Source organism: Mesoplodon mirus (genome assembly GCF_964341445.2).
Source record: "Mesoplodon mirus genome assembly, chromosome: 17".
Lineage (NCBI taxonomy): Eukaryota > Metazoa > Chordata > Mammalia > Artiodactyla > Ziphiidae > Mesoplodon > Mesoplodon mirus.
This window is the reverse complement of record NC_138993.1, coordinates 32990742-33016331: the sequence shown is the minus strand read 5'-3', so window position 1 is coordinate 33016331 and position 25590 is coordinate 32990742. Positions and strand designations below refer to the sequence as shown.

General features: G+C 34.6%; 1 protein-coding gene across 3 annotated transcripts in view; it reads right to left on the bottom strand.

The window, feature by feature from the left end:
- Nucleotides 1-25590, bottom strand: part of TDRD3 (tudor domain containing 3) — a 207473-nt gene that overhangs the window by 118684 nt on the left and 63199 nt on the right. For all 3 annotated transcript variants that reach the window (XM_082602562.1, XM_082602560.1, XM_082602561.1), the window contains exon 2: nt 2377-2461. In XM_082602562.1, the coding sequence (XP_082458688.1) occupies nt 2377-2461 (85 nt within the window). The remainder of the gene's footprint in view (nt 1-2376; nt 2462-25590) is intronic.

The following is a 25590-nucleotide window of genomic DNA, read 5'->3' as shown; positions in this document are numbered from 1 at the left end:
GGGTCACTAGGATAACTGGGTCCAAAAATACATTTATAGTGAATAAACAATCATGCAGGAGAAATATTTAACCTATAACATTGTGCACACGCAAACAAGATTTCTGACTATTTCTTCAAGTAAGTTCAGCAGAATATCTATTTGGCAAATCATTTTGTATTACACAGAATCTTAAAAGAAATTTAAAAATAATCTTTTAAATTTTTACTGTTACATATTATTTAGTAATTTAAGACTAGGCCATCATTTAATTTTTTTCTGAATAATTCAGGAATTTGAACGCAAAACTACATGCTGAATTTCAAGGTTATTTCTTAATATCCTTACTCCTCATTCTACAGAGGAAAAAAATTAAGAACCTCCCTCCTTTCAACATAAAAACCCATGCAAAAAAGAGTTACATAGCAGCTCTGAGGCTGCTATCTTTAGAAGGGCCTGCTTACAAAGTTGGCCCAAAGGTGTCATCTGGGAACTTGGCACTTGAACCATTCCCTAACTGAAAATGTGGTTCACTGCCTAAATTATTTGTGTTAACAATGTGATTTATGGTAAACACCTGCTTTTTAAGGGGGGGAGTCTGGAATTTTATTTCATGCTAAGCAGAGAGTACCTTCCTAAGCAGCCCAATAATAGCCTAATGGACTTCCCTGGGCAGGAAAACCATATACATACCATTGCTTTGTTCACTGCTAGATAAAGGAACAAATTCAGTGTGTTCCCACTGGTGGAAGAGAACATAAGCAAGCTTATGCATGGATTATTCTCCCAATATGTAATAAGTTATATATAAGAACTAATAATGCAAGTCTTTCTCAATTAGTGATTAACATCCCACAATCACTCGAAAGTTAAAAAACTTCAACAGAAACAATGTATATACCTGATTTTATTTAAAGGTTATAAACTTGAAACTTAGATTATTTGTCTGGTGTAGACTTCATCCCAATTAAAAGTATTTTTTTATCCTATTATATCACATAATAGCTTTGGACTGCAGTATTTAACTATATATTTTAAAGAAAATTATAAAGACAAATTGATTCACTAAGATAATAATCATCATGTACCTCTTATGTACACAGGACAAATACTTTATGTTGACTTATTTTACTTAGTTTCATACCCAATTTATACATAGATCAATGCTATTTACCTATGTATATAAATAAGAAAAATAAAAAAGAACAGAAGATTGTCACAAAGCCTTTTTCTTATCATCTTTAGGACTTTTTTAATAAACAAAGAAACTAGGGTTCTTTATACCATTTTTTGAAAATAAAATTCACTAATTTGGGTGCAAATCAAGGAAAGTTAAAGTGTCTAGCAAATATTCCCATTTGTAGTCACAGATAACACACAATTTCTAAAAAACCTGTTGGTCTTATTGAATAAAATTTCAAAGCAGCTAAAAAAATCAAAGGTTTAAAAATATAAATTTTATGTTTAAACCCAAGTTTAATTATGTAAATATAAATTTAAGTAATTTGAAAAGTTATACACAGTTATATATTTATTTATACTTCACATGTTCTTATCAGTTGTCGCCCTTTCTGCTTTATGCTAAACCTACTTTGCAGTGACATAATGGATTTATCAGACAGTAATTCTCTTCTGAATTTCACTGATTATGTATCATAGTATATGAAGTTGATTAATAGACTGTGACTGCAAAGGTGATACAAAAAAAACTCCCATAGGGTAACTGCAAGATTGAAAAAAGAATATTAACTTACTTACATCTGTACTTCAAACAATTTTTATAACTCTTCAAAAAAATCCAAAAGTCAATCCCAATTATAGAAAAGATACAACTATACAAATGGGTAGAGGGAAAGAGCTTGGAACGAAATATACACCAAAACATTAACGGTAATTATTTGGTTTTATTATTTTACTTTTCTGTATTTTCTGAAGTAGTCGTATGGTACCATATATACGACTTTTATCAACAGGAAAAGTTACTTTGAAAGAAAAAATACAACTGCCAAGAAGCTATAACCTAGCTAGAGTTTCTATGTAAATTAAATGTCAATTTGTTTTCATGAATATGATCAGTTTTTACTGCTATTACATAGCTACTGTAAATGTAATGAAATTCTGTAACTGACCACAGGGTGAAAATAAAGTTTTAATTGCATTTTTCCCTTTTTCATTGAATTCTGAATAATAGATGTTAAAGAAATATATATTTCTAATAATTGGCTTATATGAGATTACCAAATTCAACAAACATCCCTGCAACTTAAAATGGACAATAAAAATGCAAGATGATTTATGATTTTTTCTCATCATAAAATCCAGTTTATTCTATGAGATATTTTTCATAAATATAGCTTCCAGATTTAAAACGTTTATAAGTTAATAAATAAAACCTACATTGAGAGCAATCAGGATGATGTCATTTATATTGACTTTGTCAGGAGAACTTGTGCATGCTTCAATGCCTTCATCTGAAAGATACCTGTTAAAATAAAATAAATGGCTTAATATTTTCTAAAATCAAACTTAACCAAAATTATTTTCTTAAGTCTACATGCAATTTTGTTCTCTACTATAAAATGCTTCCACTACAAATACTAGGCAAAAAGCGTCCTGGATACTCCCTGTTTATTTACTATCTGATAGAACAGGACAGACAATGCGTATTTTTCCCCTTTTATATCTTTAAAGGGATACTGTGTTAATAAAAGTATCCATATGTTTTCTGAGAAAAGCTATTTAACCATCAATATACTTCTTAAGGAATGAATGAGCTCCTCTTTACTATTATACAAATACAATATGCGACTTAAATATTTAGTAGTACAGTAAACTCTTAAGAGATCGAGATGTGCTATAAAAATAGAACTAAAAACAACATAGATTTAAATATAGTCCAACAAACTTTCTTCTGGGCTACTTACTCACATTATCTTCTCAAGTCCCCTTTCTCTAACATAATGTTCCGAAGAATCTTTCAATAAATACTACTGACTCCAAACAGCACAAAGATAGGCAACTTTTTACCTTACATCTTTTACTTTTCCTGTCTCTTTTCAGTTTTTTTTACTCATTGTCTTATTGCCCTTTTTTTAAATTCAGTCCAAACCAACCATACATCTGTAGCAGACAATAATTAATTCAAGAGTAAAAGGATTATTGAATCCAAAGGGGGGAAAAATCATCTCTACCAATTCACCCACGCCCAATACAGTCATTTTGAAATTCTTGGATAAATTCTACAATTCAGATATCATCCCCCAAAAAGTCCACCTGTAAAAATGCCCATTAACATTAGGCATCTTGTGTAATCAGTATCAGATACTCCTTTAACCAAAGGTCTGATGCTAGCATTGCCACTGTAGACATTCTCCCACTAAAAAGATCCCACTACTGGGCATATACCCTGAGAAAACCATAATTCAAAAAGATACATGTAACCCAATGTTCCTTGCAGCACTATTTACAATAGCCAGAACATGGAAGCAACCTAGATGTCCACAGACAGATGAATGGATGAAAAAGATGTGGTGCATATATATACAATGGAATATTACTCAGCCATAAAAAGGAACGAAATTGAGTCATCTGTAGTGATGTGGATGGACCTAGAGTCTGTCATATAGAGTGAAGGAAGTCAGAAAGAAAAAAAAGCAAATACCGTACATTAACGCATATATATGGAATCTAGAAAAATGGTACTGATGACCCTAGTGGCGGGGCAGGAACAGAGACACAGTCTTAGGGAACGGACTTGTGGACACAGGTGGGTACGGGGAGGGTGAGATGAACTCAGAGAGTAACACTGACATATATACACTACCATGTGTAAAACAGATAGCTAGTGGGAAGCTGCTGTATAGCACAGGGAGATCAGCTCGGTACTTTGTGATGACCTAGAGGGGTGGGATGGGGAGGGTGGGAGGGAGGCCCAAGAGGGAGGGGATATAGGCATACATATAGCTGACTCACTTTGTTGTACAAGAGAAACTAACACAACATTGGAAAGCAATTATAATCTAATAAAGATGAAAAAAAAAAAGATACAGGAGTGCTAGTCTGACAGAGCTAACTCCAGCTCTTCCTGATGGCCAGCAATTCCACCATCAACCCCCAACCTTAGGCTGATTCTAAGACACTTGTCAATGTAAACTTTACCTGAAGACAGCAACCAAAGAGCATATGCCTTTAAGAAACACGGGATGAATGATTTCTCAAAAGTAAAAGGGCAAGTGAAAAGAAATGTGAATAGAAGACTACAAAAAGCAATAGAAAATTAAAGCTGATAAACCTACATAAGACCAAGGAGGTAAAAGAAAGGAATGTGTATATAAATCAAAGCAAGATGTGTTTTAAAAAAATAGATACTATTAGAAGTTGAAGACCATGGCAGTGCTAAACTACAATGATGAATGAAGGCAAGGAGTTAAGTGGGCTACAGAGAAAAACAGAAGTGTTAAGTAGGTAGATGAGTCAGTAAGAATGAATGGATGGGAGGCAGGAATAAATAGTACATGAGTGGCCATGGAATACAATGTTTGCAGTCAGCATAGATGGCTAAAACACTGCTTTAATTCAGAATGACTAAGTACATTTCCTCATTACCCTGATAATTTTTCATCATTCATAGCCATTGACTGTATCCGGCACTAACCATCTTACAAATTCAGTTCTACAATTAATTAACTCCCCCTTTATGTGAAAAGCACTATGTGAATCAGTAATAAGAACAGTAAAATGATGAAAAATAAATATCTTTCTTCAAGGAGTTTACAGTCCCACATAAAGAATAACACAACATGTAAACAGCTATAATACAATGCCAAAATAACTATAAACAAAATGTTATGGGGGCTCAAAGTGGCTGCCGAATGGAAAAGAGTGCACAGAAAGGGAATAGTATGACCAACAACATGGAAGTAAAAAAGTATAAAGCACATTCTAGAGGTAATAACTTGGAACGTTACGGCTGGAAAATGGGGAAGAGATGAGAGTCAGTATAGGTTGAGACGAATTTTGTTTCCTGTAGGAAGCAACAGTGCATGGAGGGATATGGGTGCTATATTAAATGCTGACTGAGTAATTACAAAAACACAACATTCAAAATTCCTACAGTGGGGAAATAATATGCAATGACTAATAAAATACTTCTGTTTTCTAGAAAGGCAACTCTTTAGAATTAAAAGATTATAGGATGTCACATGAACTGGAAATGATCTTAAAAAATAATCAAAGTTTAACTCTTCAATTTTACAGATGAAGAAAAGAACACCCAAAGATGTTAACCTAAACTTGCCCCAAGATACAAACTTAAGCTACGAAAAGTTAAAACAAAAATGCCTCCTGATTCCCAGTTTAGCAGTCTTTTCATTACAACACACTATTTTTATTTATCAACTAATGCTAATATCAGGAATATGATTTTTTTCTCATAAACAAAAGTCAACATCTATACAAATCAATTTCTTAATCAAGTAGACACTTTACCAACACACACAAAAAAGTACAACTAGGTAAATTCAATCAGTGTCTCCAAAGTATATTAAATAATAGGCCTAGTTTCATAGTAAAAGATCAGGGAACTAATATTAACTACTATTAAGAGATTCAAAAATTGTTACAACAATAAAAATACCTATCCTGCAAAATATAAAAAGGAAACATCTATCTAACAAAAATTCTGAAGGCAGAAGAGATAAGGGGGTGTAAATTTCACTTCATCCATGTATAAATCAAATATCATGTGATTTCTTCCTGAATATAAGAAGTTATAAAATATGGCTCAGTCTCAATTTCCAAGTTTTACAAGTCTCCCTTCCTCACCCTTCACATTAAAAAAAAAAAAAAAACACAAAGGACTTGAGCCTCACAGCTTTACTTTGTAATTATCAAGAAACAGGAGACCCATTCATAGGTCTCCCCAGTAACATCTTCGTGATCCTTCTGTCAATACTGGACCATTTTCACAGGACTAAATCTAAATTAACTGTAACTTGAGATTTACAAATTAATCTTTTTGTTTCTGTAAACATTTAAGACTCCAATATCATCAATGAATTTTAAAAAGTGATAAAACTAAGGTATTATGTCCAAATCAGCTTCAAGATGCACTATAGGAACACAGCAACTGAAAGAACAAAACAACACAAAATTCACCAGCCTTAATGTGGTCACTGGGAAAAAAAGGAATTGAAAATTGGCACAGGCGTGTCAGATCTGATCCCTGTGCATATCTGCACGATGGACCTTAAGGGAAGTGAGTCATAATCAGTTCCCATGTGCCATCTTTGAGCATGCAAACCCAAGGGCATGGACCTTAAAGAAGAAACAAACCCCAGAAAGCTCTTGTTGACTACAACAGCCCCCAAAGCACACACTTTTTTTCTCCTCTGGTGGAGATTTGAGAACGGTAACATTATAAAACCACTCATTACTATTCTGAACTAAATATATATCGGAATACATTTTATTGACAAGAAAGGCACTAAAGGGCTAAATTTCTGCATGATACTCACAGAATAGACTCATATTTCTCCCTAATTTTACCTTCAAATAATTCCATTTTAAATCACAGTTTAATAAACATTCAATTTTTTAAAAGATTTTGGAAAGTACTTATTTTCATAAATAAATGTTAAAATTCTGACTTTCTCAGAGTCATTTAATTTTAATCCTGAGCAACTCTTCTTACTTAAGAAGTAAAAGCTTTAAAATTAATTACTATCCACCAATTTGGGGGAGAGGTGGTTTCCTATTACAAATAATGAAAATATATTTAATAAGAAGGGTCTCACTGCTAAAACCATCTTTACCTCATGTTCTAAAGTTACTTGGGCATATAAAACATACATTCCCAAACTACAGTTCAAGAATCTCAACTGACAGAAAACTGTGATAAAAACAAATACTATTGTTTCAATATCACTTGTTAGATCCAGATAATGGATCACCATTACCAGTAAGCGGATTCCTAACTGCAAAGGAAAAGAGTGCCAATTTTCCTTTGATCCATTCCTCTGGAAGTAGGTAAAATCCTTGTGTAACTTAACTACTGACTATGATGTACACATAATGAGGAGGGCAGCAACAAACTGAAGAGTACATGCCCATCTAAAAGGGGCAGCTCCAGGGACTATCTGTATGAGGATAGGTTAAGCAGCCATTGTCAGGTCTTCTCATTATTAGCTTTTAGTTTTTTGCAAAGCAATGTACAAGCCAAACAAAACCGGCTTCAGTCTGTATATCGCACACACACTTTGTACGTATTAATCGTATTAGTTTATTTCAGTTATCTGTTTGTTTGCTCTTATACACTTTCAACCTGTCTTTGACATGCAGGGTTGTGCCCTAAGTGTCTCTCAAATGATATAATATCCATGGCTGACATCCTTTTCAAGCAAAAGAGGAAAAGAACTGTCTTTTAGGTCACTTTGTATGACTCCTGGACAGCAATAAACATATTTATGCATGTAAATAGTGTTCTTACCGGATTTATCATCAAATCATTTACTTTGGCCTAAATTATCTTCAAACTGCACATATAATAACTCATCCTTACCTAGATTTCCAGACTACATATATTTTTTAGGGGGAAAAATGTTCTAATTGGCCAGAAATACTAAAAAAGCACACTGAAGTTTTCTTCCCCTCCACCTTCCTGTACCCGTCCAAGCAATGAAAGCCCATTCAAGTCTGAACTGAGACCTGAATTCCTAAGATAATCAAAAACAGAATCTATTATCACACATACAAATTAGGCTGATAGCATATGAAAATTCTTTAAAATGCCAATAAGAAAATCAAGAGTGAAAACATTCTTCCTAAATGGATAGGGACTCAATCAAAAAATAAAGGACATATCTGGACAATGACTGCTACAGGATGGTCTTAACTGTCTCTGAAGAAAGCCCAAATCACATGGCCTCATGTGGTTTTTGGGGTCTCTGATCTATACATGATTATTTGCTGCTACATTGAGATTACTAGCCCACATAGGTTATCCAAATACCAAAATGGGAATTTTATAAATGAATCCCTGCTTAGCTACAAAGAAAATAACTCCCAATTACTCAAGCCAATAGAGGGACAGGAGAGAATAAAACACGACAGGTAATTTTTAAAATCACTTATGTTAAAAGGTATCTTTCATCTTAGCAAATATGAACATTGCCAACCTACTGCAAATTCCCAGGACATTAAAAAATAATTTTTAAAAACTACCCAAAGGTCCCTCTATTCACTCTGCATATCCTGTTTCCAGCCCCACAGTGTAAGTGGTCTGTAACATGCCTGCTGAAAATTTTGGGTTTTGCTATAGGCTTCTTATAGGCTTTTGCTGTACCCAGTCAAAAACACTGAAATAATAACTTGCTAATTCCCTCCTTTAGGATAAAGGAAAATGGCTTATGAACTCCTATTTATGTACCACAGAGTAATAAGATTAGTTAAGGTAACAAGGCTAATAAAAATTTGGGCACAAGGACTTCCCTGGTGGTCCAGTGGTTAAGACTCCGTGCTCCCAAAACAGGGGGCTCAGGTTTGATCCCTGGTCAGGGAACTAGATCCCACATGCCGCAACTAAAGATCCTGTATGCGGCAACAAAGATCCCACGTGCCGCAGCTAAGACCTGACACAGCCAAATAAATAAATATTTTTTTTAAAACACTGGGGCACAAAATTTGCTTCAAATAACCTGGTACAGACTAAATGAATATACTCAATACAATTTATAAATACATTGGTGAGGGGGCGCGGGGGGTAGTCACTAACCAGAATATAACTTGGTACACCAGCATTAAGTTGAATGAATTTATGATATTAAGCACAGCAAACAGGAGGATGAGAATTCTATTAAAAGTAATTCAGAAGGGGGGGTCCTATGACTCAAATGGCAAAAAAGGAAAAAAAGAGGTCTTTTATTTCATTTCCCTAAAAAAAAAGTACCACTTCTATCACTACCATTTTCTTCCCTTCTTTAGGTTAAGTGGCCACCTACTATGCCAAAATGAATACCACAATCTTTATTCCAACAATTACAATAAGGACCTGAGTCAACACTAGCTTAAAATTTAATTTTCTCTATGGTTTATATACGAATGGATCAAATAAAGATATGTATTATATAAAGGACCTCTAAGTAACAAGTAATTAGTGTTCATCTTAGTGAGTGAACTATTTTCTATATAAGATTTATTTTATTCAAGTATAAACTATCTTTAAAAATGCATCTCTTTTTTCAGGTTTTAGTTTTTATGATTTCTTTGCATGCACAAATGTATATTACTTCTACCATTTAGCTAATATGATATTAAATTTTTTCTACACATGGGAAAATCTATTTTAATTTCTTCTATGCTAACTTTCCAAATTTTTAAATTACAAAAATAAAAACACCAAAAGCAAAGAAATCATCATTAAAACCTTAACATTTTATGTGCAAATGTTTCAAAAAATTAACCTGCACAAAAATGGAAAGGATAAATATGCAAAAAGTAAAAAGAAAAATCTGCTTAGTACTACATAAGGATCTTTTTTCTAAGCAAGTAACTTCAATAGAGACGTGAAGCATTATGAAATGCCTTGATACATCATGATTAACATCCGTATTACTCAAACTTTAACATTTCAGTGTCCAGACAAAAATCTGGGGGCCCAATATTAAAGATTAAGATAGGGACATCAGAAAAGGTTCTAGGAATAATCCTTTGTAAAGTCATATATAATGTAAAATATTTAAAAGTGTCTAAATTCTGAAAATCTGAAACCTAGATTTGTTTTTGTTAAGCATTTCCTTTAAAATGCTAAAGATGTATTAGAGAGCTAATTCTGAAGAATGTACTACTTGAAAACACCACTAGATGACAACCTTGCTTCACAAGCATAATATCATCAGCCCATTACTGGAAGCTAAGACTCCAAAGATGTACTAAACTGGCTTTCAAATAAAGATTTCCAACATGTATTGGGTTTTTTTGGTGGCGAGCAGATATATCAAAAATAAAATAGACTTATAATTTTAGAATTTGTGTTTGCTATAAAGATCACTCAGGATTTAAAAAAGAAACTCATTTAGCAGACACTCAAGAGATATCTCACATGGAAAAAAAACTGAAGCGTATCAATAGACAATTTTCTCTCTTATTCTCTCCTATGTTCATCCTTTGGAAATAGAAACTTATAAAAAGTACACATAAATTACTAAAAATTAATGCTATTTTGCTGTGGAATAGTTACAAAGAGTATTTTCAACATTATTTCAATAGTTGTTTTTCTCTAACATCAGAACAAATAAGTATGACAATATTAAGATAACTACAGGAAGACAGGTGACAACAAATCACAAACTTCTATTTTTGATCCTTTTTCAGCTATTTAAAATATTTTCCCTATACATAATCCAACCCATGAAGATACCAGCCTTGGAATGCTTATTTGGTATTAAGTAATTATTTTAACATCTGAGCAAGTAAAAATTCCTTTGAAATTCCATAATTGATATACTACAAGGATTACTGGCAATGGGAACCTAACTATGTTATTATTCATTTTTGTAAACCAAACCCTCACATATTTTTAAAGTATAAATGAAGGCCTGGATATTTTTACTTTAATTAATTTATGTCCTTCCTCTAATTCAACATTTTCATACTTAAATTCTGAAGCAGAGCTGAAGTAAGTTTTTAATAAGTCATATTTTAAATATGTAATTTGATATTTCTGTCATCTCTACTTCAGCACAAAGGTGATAGCTATAAAACCATACATCAGGTGGAAAGACTCACTTTAGGCCTAATGCCTGTGTACTGACTACTGCAATACAGAATCAGGGACTGTAGAGGCCAGACCAAAGGCCTCCCAGGATTAACCCCAGACCATGTACTTAGTTAGGCTTACATGAGAGTTGTTACTTTAAAATGTAAGATGTGATAACAAATATTAGAAGGCATTTTATGAATAGCTTGGAGAGACTGTCATCTGATCTGTACTTTTTAGTGAGACGGAACTAGATGCAAATCTCAGTCTCACCATTTAATAAATGTGGGATACAAAGCAATTTATTCAATCTTTCTGTGCCTGTTTCCTCCCCTACTTAAAAAAAAAAAAAAAATCTATAGAGTTGTTCTAAAAAAATGCTAATCTTTAAGAGCTGTTCTAAGAATAAATGAAATACCTGGCATATGTCTCATATGAAGTTAGATGCTAAATAAAAACTAGTTTTCTTCCTTCTTAAACGCTGTACTCTGTGTCTATTCTGGAAAATATTTCCAAAACACAATGATCCTTAAAAATGCCTTCTTCTGAAACTAATACAATAATTGAATCTACTATAGTTCAAAAAAAAAGTCTTCTGGGTTATTAGAAGGGAGGAGGGTGGTGGGATAAATTGGGAGATTGGGATTGACATATATACACTAATATGTATAAAATAGATATATCAAAAATAAAATAGACTGTTATAATTTTAGAATAAAATTTTAGAATAAAATAATTTTAGAATTTGTGTTTGCTATAAAGATCACTCTCTTATTCTCTCCTATGTTCATCCTTTGGAAATAGAAACTTATAAAAAGTACACAATTAAAAAAAAGTAACACATGAAGTATGATTCCACTTTTGATGGGGAAAAGCTTACATTTAAAAAAGAAAGAAAGAAAAAAATGAAGGGAGGAGAAGAATGAAATCTGCCAACCAATAAAGGGAATTTACTTGAAGGCTACAGCTAATAGTCACAAGTGTGTAACCTTCCTTATTAGAAAGCCTAAACTACATATTTCCAACATGCTCTTCGTATGGAGCTCACTGAGAAATGAAGGCAGGTGTCAGCAAGATGAAAAGATTTTTATTATTTAATTTTTTCCAATTTTACATATTGGATGAATAGACATAGTTTTTAACAATAAGAAAAAAACTTATTCCATGAGACTGTGCAAATATTTCTGCCTCAAAGAGAATTTTCAGCGCAAAATATATTGCCATCATTCTTGCTCAATCTGCCATTTATGTCAAAATTTTAAATAATGATGTCAAGAAACAGCTGGTAAGTAATAAGTTTAATATTCTATAGCACAGAATTATATTGTATTAAAATTACAATTTTAATATGTTTTAAAATTAGACATCTTATAATTTACACTCATAATTTATTTAAACTAATACCATTTATTCAAAACTTTAAAAATGAAAACCTACTACTTCAATTATCATAAGCAATTATGACAAATACCTATGTTTCTATTGCATGTCATCACATATCTTACCATTTAATAGCATAACAATTCTCCAAAAATTAAAATGAAATGAAAATAGAATGACTAAAATAAAAAATGGCAGTCACTTAAATATGCTACTAAGCTAATTAAGTAAATATAAATGAATTTTTTGCAAAAGAGTGAAATAGTCCCTCATACATATATCTTAGTCAATAAACATGAATAATTCTAATTTTCATTTCTTTAAAATGCATCTTAAAGTTAAAAAATGCTTGGTGTTGATTAAATTTTTGAAATTGAAATGCTGCAAAAAAATTAAAAGTTTTCTTTTTTCCAGCTTAGAAAACATAATTTAAATGTATATCCATCTCTTTGCAGTGGACTGAATGGTGGTACTCCAAATGATATGTTCATATCCTAATATCTGGGACCACTGAATGTTACTTTATTTGGAAAAATGATCTTAACAGATATAATTAAGTTAAAGATCTTGAGATGATTAGCCAGGTGGGCCTAAATGCAATGACAAGTGTCCTTATAAGAGAACAGCAGAGGGAATTTTGAGACATAACACACAGAAGAGAGAGACACAGATGGACACAGAAATTGGAGTGATGAGGTCTCAAGCCAAGGAATGCCAGCAACCACCAGAAAGCTGTAAGCGGCAAGTAACTGATTTTCCCCTAGACCCTCTGCACACACCTTTATTTCAGACTTCTAGACTCCAGAACCGTAAGAGAGTACATTTCTATTGTTTTAACCACTCTGTTTGTGGTAATTTGGTACAGCATCCACAGGAAACTGATACACCTATTATGAATTTAAGTAATTTGAAAGTACTCATTCAATTAAATAAAAACCTATTTTTTGAAAAGCCATCCTTTACATTAGAATCTATGAAAAACATCCTCTATTCAATTTAAAATGCCCTGATTCATTAACTCTCCCTGAATGACCAAGTTCAGTGAACTTGATCAGTTTAAGCCTATAAATAATAAAAATACAAATTTACAGAGGTATAATAAAAAGTGAAAGTGGCCCCTCCCCAGTTCTTCCAACATTATTAACAATGTTATTAACAACACTATAACAATATCCTTGTAATACACATACACATAAATTGGGGTGGATTTTAGAAGGAAATACTTGTTTATAAAAATAGACTCATATACATAAAAGTTTCTGCAATACGTCTTTTCACTTAAGAATAGATCATGGCCAACTTCTATTTCAAACATAGATTTCCCAATCTCATACTGTTCAATAGCTGCTTGTCCCTCAATATCTGAGGGGGGTTGGTTTGAGGACCTCTGTGGAAACCAAAACTGGCAGATGTTCAATGTTCAAAATGGTATCTAGAAATAGAACTTTCAGGATAAACTCATGATTTTACATTTATATACCAATGTATTCATTCTCATGTGTGTGCACTCACTGTCTAGAAACAACACGTGACTCATGTAATAGTTGTATCTTCATTAATCTAATCATAAAGAAGCCTTGGTGTGACTTTTAACTTTAAAAGAGCAATAAAGCATTGTTTTATATCATAAATTAGAAAATGTTACAGATTAATAAAATCTCAATTTTAAAAAGCTGAGGTAACATTGATTTATAACATAATACGCTTCATGCATACACTGTATTTCTATTTCTGTATACCCTAACAGCATGCTCACCACCAAAAATTTAGTTTCCTTCCTTCACCATAAAGTTGATCCCACCTGTTCCTTCCTCCCTGGTAAATACAAATCTGTTCTCTACATCTACATGCTTGCTTTTCTTTGGTTTGGTTTGTTTATTTATTGCGGGGTTTTTTGTTTGTTTGTTGTATATTCCACATTGGAATGAGATCTATACAATATTTGTCTTTCTCCATCTGACATAGTTCACTTAACATAATACCCTCAAGGTCCACACATATTCTCAGAAATGGCAAGATTTCATCCTTTCAATGGCTAAGTAGTATTACATTGTACATACATACTGCATCTTCTTTATCCATTCATCCACCCCCTCATGGACACTTCTGCTGCTTCCATATCTTGCATATGGTGAATAATGCCATGATGAACAGAGGTGTACATATATTTTTTCAAATTACTACTTTCATACTCTTCGGATGACCCAGAAGTGGGAAAGCTGGATTAGTGATGTTGAGTAACTTTTCACGTGTCTATTGGCCATATGAAGTCTTCTTTGGAAAATGTCTATTCAGCTCCCCTGCCCAGTTTTTACTGAGGTTGTTTTTCTTTTTAATTGACTTATATGAGTTCTTTATGTTTTTAATTGAAGTATAATTCACTTACAACACTATGTTGGTTCCAGGTGCACAATGCAGTGATTCAATATTTCTACACATTACAAAATGATCAAGATAAAGTCTAGTTGCCATCTGTCACTGAAGTTATTACAGCATTATTGACTGTATCCCCCATGCTGTATATTTCAGCTGCATCGCTCATTTATTTTGTAACTGGAAGTTTGTACCTACCAATCCACTTCACCTATTTTGGCCAAACCCCCATATGCCTCTCCTGGTGACCACCAGCTTCTCCTCTGTATCTATTAGTCTGTTTCTCTCTTGCATTGTTTGTTTTCTAGATTCCACATATAAGTGAAATCATATGGTATTTGTCTTTCTCTGTCTGACTTATTTCACTTAGCATAATACCAACTGGGTCCATCCATTTAATCACAAATGGCAAGACTTTATTTTTCTAATGGCTGAGTAATATTCTGTTGATTCTATAAATCACATCTTCTTTATCCACTCATCTATTGATGGACACTTAGTATCCTTCCATATCTTGGCTACTGTAAGTAACGCCTCAGTGAACATACAAGTGCACGTATCTTTTCGAATTAGTGTTTTTTATTCTTCAGAAAAATACCCAAAAGTGGAATTGCTGGATTGTATGATAGTTCTATTTTTAATTTTTTGAGGAGCCTCCATATTTTTTCCATAGTAGCTATACCAATTTACATTTCCAACAACAGTGGATGAAGGTACACTTCTCTCCATATTCTTGGCAATATTTAATTACTGTCTTTGATAACAGTCATTCTGACAGATGTAAGGTGATATCTCATTGTGATTTTGATTTCCAATTTCCTGATAATTAGTAATGTTCAGCATCTTTTCATGTGTCTGTTGACCACTTGATGTCTTCCTTGGAAACATGTCTATTCAGATCCTCTGCTCATTTTTTAATCAGGTTTTTTTTGACATTGAGTTGTACGAATTCTTTGTATGTTTTGGATATAATGTTTGCAAATACATTCTCCCATTTAGTAGGCTATGTGTTTTGTTGAGAGTTTCCTTCGCTCTGCAAAAGCTAGTTTGATGCAGTCCCATTTGTTGATTTCTGCTTTTGTTTCCCTTGCCTGAGAAGACTGGTCTGAAAAAAATTGCTAAGACCAATGTCAAAGAGCTTAATGCCTATGTTTTCTTCTAGGAGTTTTATGGTTTCAGGTCTTTAATCCATTTTGAGTTTATTTTCATATATGATATGAGAAAGTAGTCCAGTTTGAGTCTTCTGCATGTAGCAGTTCAGTTTTCCCAAAACCATTTATTGAAGAGGCAGTTTTTTTCCTCCATTGTATATTCTTGCATCCTTTGCCATAGATTAATTGACCATATAAGTGTGGGTTCATTTCCGGCCTCCTTTATTCTACTCCATTGACCTATATGTCTTGTTTTGTGGCAGTACCATACTGTTTCAATGACTGTAGCTTTGAAGTATAGTTTCCAATCAGGGTATGTGATACCTCCAGCTTCATTCTTCATTCTCAAGATTGATTTGGCTATTCAGGGTCTTTACTGTTTCCATACAAACTTTAGAATTATTTGCTCCATTTTTGTTAAAAAAAAAAAAAAGGCCATTAGTATTTTGAAAGGGAATGCATTGAATCTGAACTGCTTTGAAGAGTACAGTCGTTTTAACAATATTAATTCTTCCAATCCATGAGCGTGATATATCTTTCCATTTGTTTGTGTCATCTTCAATTTCTTTCATCAATACCTTGTAATTTTCCAAGAAAGGTCTTTATTCCTAGGTATTTCATCCTTTTTGATGCAAATACACATAGGATTGTTTTCTTAACACATTACTGACCAGGGGATTTCTGTACAAATTAATGCCTGTGGCTGGCAACTTGTTATATAAGTGAATATTGAAACACCCACATTTGAGTAAATATCAACAACTTTTTTGCACTTAATGCATTTATTTGATACTTTGAACATGTCTTACTACAGCATTCTAATATAGAGTGTGACAGGCAGAATAGCAGGCACCTCTGTGCAGGGGAACAGAACATCTATTACAAATATACTGTTTCACTGTGCTTTCCCCTGGAAGAGCAGACTCTACACTTTCTGGCAGCATTTTTTTTTTTTTAGTCCTGTGGCTATTATTTTTTCTAGAATATGTTCTTTTATTTTACCTGATAGTCAACAAGGTGGATCTTTGTGGGGGGCTCTTTTAGAAATGCCACAAAAAGGACCAGGTGCGGGACCACCACTACATTCACCAGAATGGTCAGTTACCTATTCTCTGGCTACTGCTAACAAAAATTGTTTGTAAGTCATTTTATTCTGTGCATTAAGGCTACAATAAATTTTAAATGCATTAAATAAACTGCAACTACTCAAATAGAAACCCGCTTTCTTATACCATTTTTGTGGTTTCCAGAGGATACTGAAGTTTGCAAGATATTGATCAGATCGATCAACTCCTTTCATATATTTATTATACTCTAATATACAAGTGGGCTTAGTTATCTGATGGCCAGTCCTCCTGTCTTCCTTTCCTGTAGATGCCATGGAAGCGTCATGAATAGTTGTCACCGTGCGGACTAGGCCTCTTGTCTTTCCATATAAGAAGAAACACTTCTCCCTTCCATAAGAATGTCATTTCTTCCCTCTGTAGATTTTTAGATTTCTCCTTTAATTGGTTTGGTAGACCATGATTCTTTCTTACAGTACCATAAACTCTAGTTTTATTTTTCACAATATTTCAGATGTGGACACACTGTTGTAATAATTGTCTTGGTAAATATGGTGCCATGAACCAAGATAAGGTTGTAGAACTGATAATATTGTTTCTTGCAGTTTCTTCCTTCACCCATGTGAATCTCAAGGTTGCATATATATCCAGTTTCACTTTTGCTAACCATCCTGACCAAAATTCCATACTTTGTAAGTTTTCCAGGATTATAGGTTTTGAATCTGAGTCGTCCTGTCCACTTTATCATTGCCTCCTCAAGTGATAGCTCTTCTCTGGGTATATAGGTCGATTGAAATTTTGGTAGAAGATAATCCAAAAGAAGTTTAATTTTTGAAATTCTGTCTGCAGGAAGTGGAGTTTCTGAGATATCGTTAAAGTGAAGAAATGTCATTATTTTGTTCAAACCTTGCCTCATCATAATCTTTGGAAAGACAGGTGTTTCAAGTAAGGGATCAGTCGACCAATATTCTTTCCAGCGTGACTTTATTTGTCCCATCAAAATTATTAATCCGGGCTTCCCTGGTGGCGCAGTGGTTGGGAGTCTGCCTGCCGATGCAGGGGACGCGGGTTCGTGCCCGGTCCGGGAGGATCCGACATGCCGCAGAGTGGCTGGGCCCGTGAGTCGTGGCCGCTGAGCCTGCGCGTCCGGAGCCTGTGCTCCGCAATGGGACAAGCTACAACAGTGAGAGGCCCGCGTACCGAAAAAAAAAAAAATATTAATCCAAGAAACTTCTTCATGTCACTATGGGTTATATCAGTCCATTTTAAACCCTTATACTTTTTATATGATTTTTCACTCTGTTGGTGACACAAGTTTGTTTGAGAAGCAACCAACTTGAAAAAGTCGTTACCAAAAATTAATTCTGTTATTTCACTAACACTTGGAGGCTTATTACATTCAACAGTTACACTTGACACACCTGTAAAGTCTTGCAATTTCTGTGAAACGTTGTCTTCAATCCACTCTTCTGGAGAAGCAAAGGAGCATTCTCCAACACCGTTTCATTTTCACTTTCCGCATCAGAGTCAATCACTAAGGTTTTTTGTCTTTTTGTTGGTCTAATAGTTACATCATCTGAATCAGAACTATATTCTGAAGAACTATCATCTTCTGAGACACTAGTATATATGTCACTTGGACAATCAGAGAAAGTATCTGCACAAAATTCACCAAAAAAATTCTTCTTCACTCAATTTCGCGATGTGCCATTTTTGAAAATTTTACAGTAATTAACTTGTGTTTATAATATACAAGATTGGGACATAAACCTAACAGAGCAAAATGTGAATGATAATGCTAAGGGTAATCATAAGTTGTATAATGAAACCTTGATCAATTTTAAGTGCTAACAACTTCGCATGGTGATGTTAATTGTATCACTCTCTAAAAACGTATTGATACGTCTCCGGTCAATAACATTTGGGTAGCAAAAGACGTATTAATACTTCTCCGGTCAATAAATTATTAACTTATCTTTCTGATAGTTTGTTGTTGGTGTATAGAAGCACAACAAATTTCTGTACATTAATTTTGTACCTGCACCTTTACTGAGTTAATTTACTAGTTCTAACAGTTTTTTGGTCGCATCTTTAGAATTTTCTATACATGGCATCATGTCATCTGCAGTGATAGCTTTACTTCTTCCTTTCTAATGTGAATTCCTTTTACTTCCTTTTCTTGTCTGACTGCTGTGGCTAGGACTTGCAATACTATGTTGAATATAAGTGGCAAGAGTGGGCATCCTTGTCTTGCTCCTGATCTTAAAGGAAAACGTTTTCAGCTTTTCACTGTTGAGTATGATGTTAGCTGTGGGCTCGTCACATATAGCCTTTATTATGTTATGTTCTCTCTACAACCATTTTGTTGAGTTTTTAAAATAGATGTTGAGTTTTGTCAAAAGCTTTTTCTGCATCTATGAGATTATATAATTTTTATTGTTCAATTTGTTAATGTGTTGTATCACATTACTTGATTTGCAGATATTAAACCATCCTTGCATCTCTGGGATAAATTCCACTTGATCATGATGTATGACCCTTTTACTGTATTGTTGAATTCAGTTTGATAGTATTTTGTTGAGGAGTTTTGCATCTACATTTATCAGTGATATTGACCTGTAATTTTTGTGTGTGTGGTATCTTTCACTAGTTTTGGTATCAGAGTAATGCTGGCTTCACAGAATGAGTTCAAAAGTTTTCCTTCCTTCACAATTTTGTGGAATAGTTTGAGAAGGATAGATGTTAAATCTTCTTTAAATATTTGGCAGTATGCATTTGTGAAGTCAACTGGCCCTGGACTTTTATTTGTTAGGCATTTTCTGATTACTGATTCAATTTCATTAATGGTAATTGGTCTGTTCAAATTTTTATTTAATCCTGATTGAGTCCTGGAAGATTAGACATTTCTAGGAATTTAAACAGTTCTTCTAGATTGTCCATTTTATTGGTGTATCATTGTTTGCAGTAATCGCTTATGATCCATTATATTTCTGTGGTGTCAGTTGTGACTTTTTCATTTCTGACTTTATTTACTTGGGCAATCTCCTTTTTGCCTTGATAAGTCTGGCTAAAGGTTTATCAATTTTGTTTACCTTTTCAAAGAACCAGCTCTTAGTTTCCTTGACCTTTTCTATTGTTTACTCGTTATTCACTTATTTCTGTTCTGATCTTCAGGATTTCTTTCCTTCTGCTAAATTTGGGCTTTGTTTATTGTTCTTTTTCTAGTTCCTTTAGGTGTAAGGTTAGGTTGTTTATTGGAGATTTTTTCTTGTTTCCTGAGGTAGGCTTCCCTCTTAGAACTGCTTTTGCTGTGTCCCATAGATTCTGGATTGCTGTGTTTCCATTTTAATTTGTCTCAAGGCATTTTTAAATTTCCTCTTTGATTTCTTCAGTAACCCACTGGTTATATACTAGCATACTGTTCAGCCTCCACGTTTCTTTTTGTTGTTGTTCTTGTTTTTTCTTTTGGCTGCACCACATGGCAGGCAGGATCTTAGCTCCCAGGCCAGGGATCGAATCTACGTTTGTATTTTTTGAAGTTTTTTTTTTTTTCTTGTAGTTGATTTGTAGTCTCATATCATTGGTTGGAAAAAATGCCTGACATGATTCTTAAATTTATTGAGACTTGTTTTGTGGCCTAACATGTGATATATCCTGGAAAATGTTCCACGTGCACTGAAAAGAATGTGTATTCTGCTGCTTTTGGGTCAAACGTTTCATACATATATATTTATCCCATCCTGTCTAATGTGTTGTTTAAGGGTAGTGTTTCTTTATTAACTTTGTCTGGATGCCTTGTCCATTGATGTAAGTGGAGGTGTTAAAGTCCCTTACAACTATTGTGTTACTATCAATTTCTCCCTTCATTTTGTTAATATTTGCTTTACCTATTCAGATGCTCCTATGTTGGCTACATACATATTTATAATTGTGATATGTTCTTGTTGGACTGATCCCTTTGTCATTATGTAACATCCTTTTTGTCTTTTGTCAGTCTTTGTTTTAAAGTCTATTTAGTCTGGTACGAGTATTGCTACCCCACCTTTCTTTTCATTTCCATTTGCATGAAATACCTTTGACCATTCCCTCATTTTCAGTGTGTGTCTTTACACCTGAAGTATCCTGTGGGTGGCATATATATGGGTCTTGTTTTTTGTTTGTTTGTTTGTTTTTAGACATTCAGCCACTCTATGTCTTTTGATTGGAGTATTCAGTCCATTTACATTTAAAGTACTTATTGATAAGTATATACTTATTGCCATTTTGTTAATTGTTTGGGGTTATTTTTGTAGTTCTTGCTTTTTTTCTCCTTCTTTTGCTCTCTTCCCTTGTAATTTGATGACTATTTTTAGTATTATGTTTGGATTCCTTCCTTTTTTGTGTGTCTATTTATCATAGATATTTGATTTGTGGCTACCATGAGGGTTATATATTACAACCTATACACATACATGATTATTTTAAGTTGATGATCTCTTAAGTTCAGACTCATTCTAACCATCCTGAATTTTTATTCCTCTCACAACGTTCAATGTTACAACATAATATTTCACATCTTTTAGTTTTATGTACCCCTTAAATACTTACTGTGGATATCGATGGTTTTACTACTTCTGTCTTTTAACCTTCCTACTAGCCTTATAAATAGTTGATATACTACCATTACTGTATACTTGCCTTTACTAATAAGATTTTTTTCCTTTCATAATTGTCATATTTCTAGTGTGCTCTTTTCTTTTTACTAAATTTTAAAATCTCTTTAAAATTTCTTGTAAAGCCAGGTTAGTGGTGCTTATCTCTTTTAGCTTTTGCGTATCTATAAAACTTTTATCACTCTTCCAAATTTGAATGACAGCCTTGCCAGGTAGATTATTCTTTTTTTTTTTTTTGCTTTACGCAGGCCTCTCACTGTTGTGGCCTCTCCCGTTGCGGAGCACAGCCTCCAGACACGCAGGCTCAGCGGCCATGGCTCACGGGCCCAGCCGCTCTGTGGCATGTGGGATCCTCCCAGACCAGGGCACGAACCGGTGTCCCCTGCATTGGCAGGCGGACTCTCAACCACTGCGCCACCAGCGAAGCCCCTAGATTATTCTTGATTGTAGTTTTTTTTCCTTTCATCCCTTTAAATATATCATGCTACACCCTTCTGGTGTGACAAGTTTCTGCTGAAAAGTCAGCTGATAGCTTTATGGGAGTTTCCTTGTATGTAAATAGTTGCTTTTCCCTTGCTGCTTTTAGGAGTCTCTCTTTATGTCTAACTTTTGCCATTTTAATTACAATGTGTCTTGCTGTAGTCCTCTCTGGGTTGATAGCGTTTGGGACTCTGTGCTTCCTGGACCTGAACGTCTGCTTCCTTTCCCAGGTTAGGTAAGTTTTCAGATATTACTTATTCAAATAAGTTCTCTGCCCCCTTCTCTCACTCTTCTCCTACAATTTGAATGTTAATATGCTTGATGTTGTCCAAGAGGTCTCTTAAACTATCCTGTTTCTTTTTAATTCTTTTTATGTTTTTCTCTTCAGTTTGAGTGGTTTCCACTACTCTGTTTTCCAGTTCACTGATCTGTTCCTCTGTATCATCTAATCCACTCTTGATTCCCTCTAGTGTATCTTTTATTTAAGTTATTGTATTCTTCAACTCTGGTTTTTCTTTACATTTTCTAACTCATTGTTAACATTGGAACTTCTCACTGTGCTCATCCATTCTTCTCCTGAGTTTGTTAATCATCTTTAAAATCATTATCCTGAACTCTTTATCAGGTAGATTGCTTAGCTCCACTTTGCTTAGTTCTTCTTCTGGGGTGTTATCTTGTTCCTTCATTTGGAACATTTTCCTTTGTCACCTCATTTTGCCTAATTCTCTGTTTTTACTTCTATGTATTAGATAGGTCTGTTACATTTCCCAATCTTGGAGAAGTGGCCTTTTGTAGATGTCCTGTGGGACCCCGTCACATACTCCTCTCTGGCCGCCAGACCTATATGTTCTAGGGGTTCCCCCCATGTGGCCTGTGTGGGCCCTTCTGTAGTGGGGGGACTGAATACTGTGGATGCACTGTAGGTGGGGCTGACCCTGAGCCTGGTTGACTGCCTGGCCTTGCCTCTTGCAGATGCTGCCCACCCAATCATGGGCAGGGTGAGGTCCTAACACAGCTGGCAGTAGGGCTGAGGAAGTCTTGTGGCTGGTACCAGACTACTGGTTGGCCAAAACAGGTCCTGGTATGGCTCGCTGTGGGGCTCGGGGGGCCTGGGGCTGGTGCTGGCCTGCTGTTGGGCAGGGTTGGGTGCTGGGGCAGCTGGTGCAGGTTCAGGGCTGGTGCTGGCCCACTGGTGGATGGGGCTGGGTTCCCACATAGTTGGCTATTCAGCCTGGAGAAGGTGGGTGGGGGCTGGACTAAGTCTCAACCTTTATAAGCACAAAGTCATCACCATTTTCCAATGAAAACATTTTCCTCACTTTCAACTTGTACATATGAACAAACATGATACTTAATCAAATAATAAAGATAACTAAATATGTATATTTCTATCAAACAATTATGGTAGTAACAATCCTAAAATGAATAACGTCAAACTCACAAGAGTTCAGGTTGTTTGAGAAAGTATTATTCTAAAAGCATGCCTATACAAAAATTGTATGTTGACAAAACTGTATTTTGTGAATCCACTCTTTCAGCTTGTATAATTTAGAAAAATATGAAACCCATATTTTTGCAGTACATTTATCGTGCAGGTAATTTTAAAGACAAACCTTGTTATTTGTTAAAAAATCTGGTATTTCATTGAAAATGGATATAGAGGCAAATATATTTCTAGTGTGTGTAATGGTACTCATGTCAATTAGGGCACAAGAATTTGGCCTTTTACATGGCCAAAAACTTTAACAAAGGATTTTTTTTTCTTTTTTGTCTCCTTTAATTCAGTCAGTCTCATGAATTCTTTTCTCCTTCTTTCAACAGAATTTTTATTTGGGACTTACTTGGCACCAAAAGCAATTCAAGTTAAAAGCTCAGACCCACTTTCAAGAAGTCTATGATCCAGTGAACTGGCAGACATGAAAACAAGACACTATAATAAAAAGAAGCAAAAATGTTCTAAGGTAGCCTATATGAATAAGATGAATTGGGCACCTAAGTCTGTGTGGAAGGATCAGGGTAGGCTCTAAGGAGGAAGTGGTATAATGGGCTGAGATTAGAAAGAACACAACCCTGCAACTAGGACACCAAAAATGTAATCCTCAGTTTTCCTTCTCATTAGCAACAAAACTATCAGTCATTCCTAAGAATGATAAACCTTGCATGATAAAAAAAAAAAAAGCTCAGGGTTGTGAGATAGGTATACAAATTGTAGTAGTCAAAAGTATATTCTATGTCCAAACTGCAACATCAGTAATATAGTCTATAACTGCAACATTAAAATGGACATAGCATCATAAAGTCTGCAATAAGTAAGAAAGGTATCAGTTGTGAATTTTATGCCTTCCTCAACTGAACACACTCTGCCCTAATAAAGGAAGATCTCACTCACAAATGAGGCATATTAAAACAAGGCAGTTGATTATTATTCTACAAACTCCAGTAGATCACCATATGCTAAAACAACCAGCCTCAGGACCAAAAAAGTTTGCTACAAATCTTATTGCCCTTTAAGAAAGTCACAAGATAGGATAACATAACATATTAAATTCTCTGAGGAACCTGAAATAAGCAACCTGTTTTCTTTATATATTTTTTTAATGCGGAGTTAATTAGATAAGGGAACCTACTTTCCCATTTAACATCCTCAGAACATATTTTGTATTAGCATTTTAGTATTTGAGGATTTAACTATTTTTAAGTAACCCAAGACTCAACATAGTAATGTGTAATTTTGCTAAAACACAAATTTGAAGCACATCTGCTGAATGGCTGCTTTGTGGGAGTGAGTCACAGAAGAACTTAGCCAACCACCAGATAACCACATCTCAGTGCAGCTTTTCAGTATTCTATATGGTAGTCACATAGAAATCAGGCCATATCCTTCACTAATATCAATATCTACTGTAATTCCTATAAAATATAAAATCTGTATTATAAGCACAATGGCTATTTCCCTATATTTCAAAATGAAAGTATGAAGTAACACAATGTATAAATTACACCACATATAAAACTCAACTCAGGATGCCTTACAGTAACAACAACAACAGCTGACACTGCTTGCTAGACACTGGTCTAAGTGCTTTATGTATATTAACTTAGTTAATCCTCACAACAACTTTATGAGGTAGGTAATATTATTACTCATTTTACAGATGAGGAACCTCAGGCACAAAGAGCTTAAGCTGCTCATGGACACACAGCTTGCAAATGACAGAGCTGGCATGCTAACCCCAGGAGTCTGGCTCCAGTCTATACTCTTGGTAATGACACTTGAACCCAGAGTTTTAAAAAATGCTTAGAGTCTGAAACCTGGATTCTGCACTAACTCAGTGGGACATAAGGAATTCGCACTGCTGTGCTTTAGGTTAGTCATATATAAAATAAGAGAGCTGGGTGGATTCAAGATGGCGGAGGAGTAGGTGAACATGGAGTTCATCTCTCTCCATGATGCATCAGGAATACATCTATAGATGCAACAATTCTCACAGAACACCAGTTGAAAACTAGCAGAAGACCTTGGACCCCAGAAAGGACTATAAAGATCCCTGCATAACTGGGTAGGATGGAAAAAAAGGGAGAAGGAGGAGGAGAGGAAGCAGGATGTGACCTGCACCCCGGGGTGGGGGAGCTGAAGGAGAAGAGAGATTCCTGAATTTGGGGAAAACCCCTCTCTGATGGGGAAACAGATTGGGACAGAAGGGAAGCATTTGAGGCTGTTGGAAGAAAAAGTGGCTGATCTGAGGCAGACAGGACAG